Source organism: Vombatus ursinus, unplaced genomic scaffold (genome assembly GCF_900497805.2).
Source record: "Vombatus ursinus unplaced genomic scaffold, bare-nosed wombat genome assembly UNPS02000799.1, whole genome shotgun sequence".
NCBI lineage: Eukaryota > Metazoa > Chordata > Mammalia > Diprotodontia > Vombatidae > Vombatus > Vombatus ursinus.
Window position 1 is genome coordinate 1 of NW_020940577.1, and position 9,530 is coordinate 9,530.

The 9,530-nt window shown below is 56.2% G+C and overlaps 2 protein-coding genes across 2 annotated transcripts; one reads left to right on the top strand and one right to left on the bottom strand.

The window, feature by feature from the left end:
• The first annotated feature begins 406 nt into the window (after nucleotides 1–406).
• On the top strand, nucleotides 407–6,094 carry SUV39H1 (suppressor of variegation 3-9 homolog 1). The gene is made up of 6 exons (XM_027861526.1): nucleotides 407–428; nucleotides 2,142–2,287; nucleotides 2,463–3,134; nucleotides 4,976–5,122; nucleotides 5,212–5,341; nucleotides 5,593–6,094. The coding sequence occupies exons 1-6, from the start codon at nucleotides 425–427 to the stop codon at nucleotides 5,724–5,726; spliced, it is 1,233 nt and encodes a 410-aa protein (XP_027717327.1). The 5' UTR covers nucleotides 407–424; the 3' UTR covers nucleotides 5,727–6,094.
• Nucleotides 6,095–6,237: 143 nt separating this feature from the next.
• Nucleotides 6,238–9,461, bottom strand: WDR13 (WD repeat domain 13). The gene is made up of 8 exons (XM_027861512.1): nucleotides 8,980–9,461; nucleotides 8,739–8,848; nucleotides 8,490–8,620; nucleotides 7,824–8,131; nucleotides 7,132–7,312; nucleotides 6,901–7,042; nucleotides 6,680–6,798; nucleotides 6,238–6,579 (listed from the first exon to the last, which is right to left on the bottom strand). The coding sequence occupies exons 1-8, from the start codon at nucleotides 9,403–9,405 to the stop codon at nucleotides 6,395–6,397; spliced, it is 1,602 nt and encodes a 533-aa protein (XP_027717313.1). The 5' UTR covers nucleotides 9,406–9,461; the 3' UTR covers nucleotides 6,238–6,394.
• Nucleotides 9,462–9,530: the final 69 nt, after the last annotated feature.

Consider the following 9,530-nt stretch of genomic DNA (forward strand, 5'->3'; position numbering starts at 1 on the left):
ATTCCTTTTGGGGGGGCGCGCCGAGATCTACCCGACAGCACCGCCCGACGCCTGTCCGAGGTGGGGGGGGGACGTCTGACGGGAGGGGGGGGGCAATGTCTGACAAGAATTGGGGACAGTATCTAACAGGAATAGTGGGGTGATGTCTGACAGGAACTGGGGGCGATGTCTGATAAGAATGAGGGGGTGATGTGTGACAGGAATAGGCCCTTCCTGACAAGAATCGGGGGTGACGTCTGACAGGAGTGGGGGGGGGGGATCTGACAGGGCCTTTGATGAGAGGTCTTAAAGAAATCGAGGGATCTGAGGGGAGGCCAGTCGCAGGAAAGAGCCCTGAGAGGACACGTCTGACGGAAAAGGGGAGCAGTTTAAGAGGAGACAGCAGCAGGAATGGGCGTGACCAAGAGAGAGATGTCTGAGAGGAATGGGTGGGGCATTGATCAGGAAGTAGCTGACAGAAATAAGGGTCTGACCAGAATTGGGGGGGCAATGTCTGACAGGAGTGGGGGGGCCGATACCTGACGGGAATGGGGGCTCTGAGGGGGAGATGTCTCAGTGGAATGGGGCATGGGTTTAAGCAGGAAGTGCTGGACAGGAATTGGAAGATTTGATAGAAATGGGGTGCTCTAAGGAGATGTGGGACATAAAAGGGGGCACTTTGAGGGCATGTTGCATAGAAAAGGGAACAGTTTGAGGGGAGATATCAGACAGGAATGGGAATGACTGAGGGAAAGATGTCTGAGAGGAACGGGTGGGGCTTGGAGCAGGAAGTGGCTGATAGAAATCCCAAGCCATGACGGGGGACGTGTGACAGGGATGGAGCTCAGAGAGGGACATGTCACAAACCTCGGGGGACTCTGAGGTTGAGATGTTTGACAAAAATGAGGGGACTGTGAAGGGAATAAGTCTGACTAATAGGCAGGTCCATTTTATGGGACATGTCTGGACAGGAATGGGCAGGACTCTGAGGGAAAAATGTCTAGGAGAAATGGGGTGGGGCTTGGAGCAGGAAGTGGCTGCCAAAAGGGGGGGGGGAATCAGAGAGGATACATGTGACAGGTATGGGGAGCTCTGGAGAGGAATGTCTGACAGAAAGGAGGGATGGTTGAAGGGTATACGTCTGATAAGAACGGGCAAGACTTACGAGAGAGATGTCTGAGCAATAGAAGGGGGCTTGGAGTCCGAAATGTCTAAAGAAACGGAGGCACTTTGGGGGATGTGTTTGATAAGAATGGGGGCTCTGCGGGGATGCCTAAGATAAAGGGGAGAGCAGTGTGATGGGACAGAAAATGGACAGGACTAAGGGAAAGACGGAGTGGGCTTTGGGACCGGAAGTGTGGTAGGAAAGGGGGGACATATTTGACAGAAGTGAGTTTGCTAGGAATGGGCAGGACTGAGGGGGAGATGTCTGACACAAAGAAGGGAGTTCTGAGGGGACATCCAACAGAAAGGGGGTGCCTTGAGAAGATGGCTGATGAGAACAGGGGCTCTGAGGGGGCCGTATCTGACAGGGAGGAGTAGGAAGGACACGTCAGACGAGTGGGGAACTCCTGGGGGGACACGTCTGAGAGGAATGAGGCACTCTGGGATACGTCAGAAATTGGGGGACACCAAGCAAAAATGTTGGACGGCAATAAGGGGATAGAGGAGGCATGTCTGACAGGAATGGGAGGGATGTGCGTGATAGCAACAGCAGTTCACTGAGGGTGAGATCTCACAAGAGAGAGAAGTAAGAAGCCTCCCTCACAGTTTGGGTCGAAGAGATCATCTGAGAGGGGTGAGCAGGGAGAGGCCTCGGATGGGACGAGCTCAGAGGGAGGAACCCTGAGGGTTCCAAATGCTCTCCAGCTGCAGGCTGGAAGGGCCTTTGGAGATTTTCTTGTCTGCCCCTCAGTTTACATATGAGGCTACTGAGTCCCAGAGAAGCTCCACAGTAAGGACTTGAAGCTAGGTGCCCTGAGTCCGGGACCTTCATTTCATTTCCCTGCAGCACTATGTTGGGGGGGGAGGCTGGGGTACTCCTCTTCCTCTGGGCCTTCTCTCAGTTGCCTCTTGTTCTGAGGAGGGAGGAGCCTGGGCCTCTTCACTGCTCTCCTGTTGGCCCAGAGCAACCCCCTCACAGCTTCTCTTGGGGCTTGCAGACTGCAGAGTGTGTGGCAAATCTTCATGGAGACAACTACAGGACTTGTGCCGGCTGGCCAAGACCTCCTGCCCTGCTCTTGGCATCTCCCGAAAGAACCTGTATATCTTTGAGGTGGACTACCTGTGCAACTACAAGAAGGTCCGGGTAAGTCCCCCGGGGTAGGGGCAGCCTGGGTGGAGGGTGAGGTGCCTTGCTCCTTCTTCTCGGTTGACTCACAGGCCTTAGAGGGGAACTGGATGGAGTGAGTGCTGAGTGAGTGTCTGGAGGCCCTGGAGGGCATCCCCCACATGCTGTTCCATCTGGCTCGTCTGTCCTCCAGGATCAAGAGTACTACCTTGTCAAGTGGAGAGGTTACCCGGACTCTGAGAACACGTGGGAGCCACGCCGGAACCTGAGATGTGCTGGGATCCTGAAGCAGTTCCACCGAGACCTGGAGCGTGAATTATTCCGCCGTAGTGGGAGGCGGCCCAGGGCCCGGCCCCCTCGACACCTGGATGCAGCCCTGGTAGATTTCCTAGTGCAGAAGGCCAGGCAGCGCAAGGCCCTGCAGCGTTGGGAGAGGGAGCTGAATGCCAAGCGGGCTCACAAGGGCCGCATCTCTGTGGAAAATGAAGTGGACTTAAATGGGCCCCCCTGGGACTTCACATACATCAATGAGTACAAGGTGGGCGAAGGGATCACCCTGAGCCAGGTGGCCATCGGCTGCGAATGCAAGCACTGTCTGGAATCTCCGGCCAACGGCTGCTGCCCGGGTGTATCGCTCCACAAGTTTGCCTATAATGCCCAAGGTCAGGTGCGGCTGCAAGCTGGCCAACCCATCTACGAGTGTAACGCCCGCTGCCGCTGTAGCAGCGACTGCCCCAACCGTGTGGTGCAGAGGGGCATCAGTTACAATCTGTGCATCTTCCGCACGGCTGACGGGCGAGGCTGGGGGGTCCGCACGCTCGAGAAGATTCGCTGCCACAGCTTTGTCATGGAGTACGTGGGTGAGGTAAGGCTAATGTGGACACTGAGGAATGCTTCTTTGAGAGTCAGTGAATGCCTATGGGCGTGGGTTCTCTATGTGGCCATGGGCAAGTTGTTTCTGCTTTCTTGACCTCAGTCTTGCTTTCTCTAACGTGAGATCCACCCCACACTAACAGTGTTTGACAGGAAGTTCCCTAAGCCTCCTTCCGGTACTGGGCCTCAGCTCTAAAGAGCTGACCTCTTGCTGACAAACACAGTAATTCAGATATCTGCCTCCCCCCCCACCCCAGTTCCCTGGGGGATTTTCCCTCTCTGGGTTTTAGTTACCCCTTTATCTGTTCAGCAGTGGGGTCAGAACCAATGGGCCCTGAGGCCCCTCCTACATCTTCCATCTGACATTTTGATGGAGGGTTTCAGCAAGTCCAAAAGGTTGGGAGCCCCAGATTTGGAAACAGTGTTACAGATACGTGGACCCTCTAAACTTTCTGGGTGACTCTGGATGAGTGCTTTCTCTGGAGGGGGCTTAGTCTTTCCAGCGGGAATGTCAGTAGATGATCTTCAAGCCCTCCTCTAGCCTTGCCTTCCGGGTCAGCCAGCTGTGTGATCTCTGGGCCTCAGTCCCTCCCCCTGAGATGGGGTGGAGTCAGTGATTTCTTGGCTGGGGTAGGGTGGAGAATTTGCTCCAACTTGTGACTGAGGGACGTGAGTGACTCGCAGAGAATGCCGGGCTAGACTCCGGAGGCCTGGATTTGAGTCTTGGCCCTGCTTCTTACAAGCTCCGAGACTAGCTTTTGGCCGGGCTCAAAAACATGACGATTGGCTTTGCTCGATCTCTGAGCTTCTTTCCAGCTCTGTCCAGTCTGGAACCTGGCCAACCCTTATGGAGTCACGCAGGGCTCAAGTGGCCTCCCCGACTCATTTTCTGGGCCTCAGTTTCTCCTCTGATATAGGTCGCGGGGGGGGGGGGGTTTAACTGGATGATCTCTCTAAGCCCCCTTCCACTGCTACCATTCAATGACATGGGTGCAGCATGTTGAAAAGATGGTCAACCCCTGATTTAGGCAACATAATGGATTTCCTTGATCTCCCAGCGCCCTGTGTGACTCGAGGTTAGTTTCTTTCCTACTCTGGGCCTCAGTTTTCCTCATATCTGTAAAACCCATGAGATGTGACCAGAGGGTAAGGGTGAGGGTGTGTAGCTTGGAGAAGAGACTTTCTTGGTGGGACTCAGCTATCTGAAGGGAGCAGGTTTGCTCTTGAGGGTCAGGAGCCTGTGTTCTGGGCACTGTTGGAGAGTGCTAGCCAAGAAGACCTGGGCCCAGCAGTTACTTGGGGACCAGACTTGTGAGACGGGTGCCCAGAAGCTGCCCGTGGAGAAATTGGGGATGCTGAGGCGGGGCTCTGGCTGGGCCTTGAAGGGGGGAAGAGTTGGGATGAGGCCTGTCTGATAGGCTCGCTAGAGGTGGATTCCAAGAGCAGGTTGGGGCAGAGGACGTGGAATCAGAGGAGTAGGCTGGCGACTCCAAAGCTCCTTGGGTAGGTCTGCAAAGGAAGGACAGTGACCCTTAAGCACCCAGCCAGGCCCTGAGAGGCAAGACTAGGCCTTGGGGGGTGGGATGCATCCAGGGAGACAGATTTCAGCTTTCAAATGATCAGAACTGTCCGGAAATGGAGGAAGGGCTGCCTCCGGACGCCCCCTAGGGATGTGGAAGAGGGGTAAGAGCCTGTCCTCTGCCCAGATCCTTCTACCTCTGTTGTTTCTATGGGTTTCAGACCCTCCCAGGGTCATCTTGCGGCTCAAATCTGCTCCAGAAATGGTAGTCTTCAGACTCTTGACATGAGCTCCCCTGATTCTGGAATCCTCAGATCATCACCTCCGAGGAGGCAGAGCGGCGTGGGCAGATCTACGACCGGCAGGGGACCACCTACCTTTTCGATTTGGACTACGTGGAGGATGTCTACACGGTGGACGCAGCGCATTTTGGGAACGTCTCCCACTTTGTTAACCATAGCGTAGGTGGCTGGGGGTAAGGGTGGGTTCACACCGGCCCCTCCCTTCTACCTCCTCCATGCTGACCTTTGCCCTTCTTTCCTCTGGGCAGTGTAACCCCAACCTCCAGGTCTACAACGTCTTTGTCGATAATCTGGACGAGCGCCTACCACGAATTGCCTTTTTTGCCACTCGAACTATCTGGGCAGGCGAGGAGTTAACCTTTGACTACAATATGCAAGGTTGTGTGGGTGTTGGGGGGGGAGGGGTTGGTAGCAGCATAAGGTATGTCGGGGCACCATTGAGTTTGAGGCCTAGATCTGCCTTCAGTGGTCAGGGTTGGATCTTGAGATTTGGGGAGGGGGAAGGAAGACCAAGGGCCAGGGGTGGGGGGGATGAAGCTGCTGAGCTGAGCAGGGTGGAGCCCAGGAGGTCAATGACACGTCAAGAACATCTGGGCCCTGACACCTTTAACCGAGCCCTCTTTTCACAGTGGACCCCGTAGATGTGGAAAGCACACATATGGACTCTAACTTCGGTCTGGCTGGTCTCGCAGGCTCTCCCAGGAAGCGGGTGCGGATTAAGTGTAAATGCGGAACTGACTCCTGCCGGAAGTACCTCTTCTAGTACCTGTCACCTTTGCTTTCGGGATAGCCCAGGACAAAGCTGGGGGCTAGCACAGTGGCTCCCCCAGGCTCTTGACCTCCCTTTCAGGGCAGGAAAGTTACTGCCCCGCCCCCATCTCCCTTGGGCTGCAGGGGGAGGGCATCCAGAGTTTACCTGGCCCAGGCCCTCACCCTCCTCTCCCAGTTTGCACTTAAGTTGAGTTCACATGTTCTGATGATGGTTGTTCAGTCCCCTGCAGGGGATGCTTGGGAAGTGGATCCGTCCTTTTTCCCTGAGAGGTTGTTACGTTCAACTCATCACCAGTATGTTTTCAACAGTTTTCCTTGGAGCAGTTTCTGAGCTTATAAGACATTGGTTGGTGTTCTTTCTCTGGTCTCTGTCCTGCTGCTTCCTCTCGCAGGGTGGGCTCTTGGCTGGGGAGGGGTGGGGGTTGGGAAGACAGCAAGAGTAGGCCTCATTTCTTTAGGTCATCTCCCCCAGCCAAAAGTGGGGATGTAGGAAGGCACAGTGGTCACCAGACATGGATTTTTATTATTTACAGAGGTCTACACCTATGATAGCTTAGCACAGTCTTCCCCTCTCCTCCCCGCTACTGCTATGCCCCTCCTCAGTTCACTGAGACCACGTGCCTGGCCCAGGCCTGGGCCTTTCTTCGGCGTAGGCGACGGCTACTTCTGCTCTCGCCGCCACACGATGACCATCCCGCCAGCGTCACTCGAGGCCAGAAGGCTCTCATCACAGTTAAAACTGACATCCAGCACGGCGGCGCTGTGGCCCTGCAGTTTGTTGACGATGGCCCTGGTGGCTCGTTCCACATCAAAGAAATAGACACACATGTCCTCACTGCCTGTGACTGAGAGCAGAGGGGGAGGGGAACGAGAGACAGAAGCGTCATCAGAGGCAGAGTTCTCACCCCGCCCCCTCCCCAGTCTTCCCCAAGCCCCTGAGCTCACCCACACAGGCCCCCTGGCGGAAGGACATGAGGGGACAGAAGATGCTCCGGATAGGGTGCAGGCTCTGTTCAATTGGGAAGCTTCTCTTCAGCTGCAGAGTGCCCTCGTTATCCACCACCCTGGAGGAGAGAGGTGGGGTGGGGGGCCAGGGCTGGCCTTCATAGTCCCACAGAGTAAGAATTCACTCAGGGGACTACCCAACAGAGGGGGCCGCCGCTCACCGGTACAGGAGCAGTTTATTGATGCAGGCATTGATGAGCAGGGAGGGGTCACGGGCTTCCCGGCTGATCCAGGAACGGGCGCTGATACTGGTGACGGAGCTGCCTTCGTGTACCACCAAGCGCTTGGCTTTGGTCAGCTTCCCTGTGTGGGCAGGGAGCCTTCTGAGTCTCCGTTCTCGGGGGGGGGGGGGGGGGCGGCCCGCTCCCCCGGAGTAGCTCCCCTCCTCTTACCTGTAGCCATGTCAAAAAGGAAGGAGAAGACGCTGCCGCGATCATCCCCGGCCCATAAGATGTGTCCGGGCGAATCAAAGGACAGGGCCAGCACACGGCCGGTCAGCTTGCTGGAGCCACCCTTCACTTTCTTGCCCGTGGAGATGTTCATGACGTGCACATTGTGCTTCCCGTTGCCCACCTGTTGGAGAAGAGAGGTCACAGAGCTTCAGCCTGGGACCAGGGGAGGGGGAAGACGGACAGCCCCAGATCTGCATGGCAAACGAGAGCACAGCAGGGTCCACGGGACACGATCGGGGCGCACCGGCAGAGACTTTGGGGTTCTAGATACAACGCCGTAACTCTGTCTTTGCTTTGGAGCAGAAGGCACAGCACCAAAGAAGTTCCCAGAAGGTTGTACTTCCGTGGAAGGGGTTCTAAAGCTCCTGGAAGCCAGGGTCAGAGCAGAAAGCGTAAAACCCAGTAGGTTCTTTTTTTCCCCTGGCTAGGCAATGGGGTGAAGTGACCTGCTCCAGGTCACACAGCTGGTAAGTGTCAAGTGTCTGAGGCCGGATTTGAACTCAGGTCCTCCCGACTCCAAGGGTGCGCCACCCAGCCGCCCCCCACCAGTAGGTTCTTCTGACCTGCAAAAAGGGCCAGGCAAAATGGGAGGTAGGACAAGGGGCTCAACGGGAGAGGCGGGGGGACCTTACCACAGTGAGATTATTGTTGACTGGCTGGAAGGTACAGCAGAGCAGTTCAGCCCCATCTGGGTCAGGGATCTCCCGGATGCAGCGGCCATCTTCAGTGGCCCAGATGCGCATGGTGGCGTCCAGCGAAGTGGACACAAGGACGTCATTGGACAGGGACCAGGCAAAGTCAGACACACCACGTGAATGCCCACGGAGCACGCGCAGGACCACAGGGGGGGCAGGTACCAGCTGGCACACAGAAATGCTGCCATCCAGGGAGCAACAGGCTAGCAGGTGGCGGTCATCATTGGCAAACTGGACCTTGGGAACTGGGGGAAATGAGGGAGCAGACATTTATTTCCCAAACAAGGAGTGTCAGGGCAATGAGCCAGTCACTAGATTTTACTAGAGGAGGAAAGTAGCAGTTGAAGAATTGGGAAGATCTGGCTCCATTAGCATTTTAAGTGCCCAAACCTGCTGCTGTTGGGCAACGACCTCCACACAGACTATCTAAAATTCATTTTCCTTTCAGTGTTAAAGATGGAGAGGGAGAGGGAGGGAACAAGTATTTATTAAGCTCCTACTCTGCGCTAGCCACTGGCTTAAGAGAGAAGTGATGTGCTCCAAGTTCCATAGCTACAGTTTGTCCTGCAAAGATTTACGAAGCTCCCTCCCGCTGGCTCTCACCAGCCTCGTCCACATGCTGGTCAAAGATGTGGTACATCCCAGCAAAAGCATAGTTTTCACTCAGTGAAGTGTCCCCAGCCATGGCCCGGCTGGCCTCTGCCACTGACGTGGGCACCACACTGCCTGGGGTCCTAGTGTTAGAAAACAGGGTCAGGGGAGATAGATCACGAGGACCAGAAAAAGCAACCCCCTCCACACTCAAAAAGGCAAACAAACCAAAGCCAATCCCCCCCAATTCTTCTCCCTCACCGCTCATCATAGATGACCCGATTCATCTGGGCCTGCAACTGATAGGATCCACGGCTGATGGAGCGGCGGTGCCCTCGGGCCCCCAGGGACCGGGGGTCCTCATCAAAGTCCTGCCAGGCAGAGGGATTCAGCTTCAACCCTCAGCATTGGGGATCCCATTCTGGGAGCAGGAAATCACCTTCAGGAGTTCTACAGACTCTGGAGCCGGGGGAGCGCAGGCAGCAGAGTTCTAGGGACCCACCTCCATTCGGTCCAGTGTGGTTCGACTGCTCCGGACGACGCTGTTGCTGTAGGCGCGGAAGCTCCCCGGCTCCGACAGAGGTCCATAGCGTTGCCCCAACAGCTGGGCCCTCAGCTTGAGGTACTGCCTTCGAACGGCAGGCTCATGCCCCGCTTTGGCATTTTCTCTCAGCAGCTGGCTCCTGCGCCGGATGTATTGCGTCCGGAACTGTGGGAAGGTGGGTGTGCGGTATGCGTTGTACCTGAGGGGGGTTAATAATGCCAGGGAAAGGAGGAGACTGGTATGTGCTGTCTCTCGGGGAGAATGGGGGATCGATGTCAGGGACGCGATCCTGGGGCTCGTGTGGGGCCAGCAGGGGGCTGGGGGTCCAGTCAGCACATGGAGAAAGGGAGTCCTGGGGGCGGCATCTGTGTACAACAGCGGCATGGGCCACGGTAGGGGAGGGCAGCCTGGGGCGACAGAGGCCCAGCAGGGGCGTGGGGATGGGGAAGAGTTGGGGCCCTTTGGGAGGCATCTGGGAGCATCAAGAAGTGGGGGGCATGGGGGGGGTA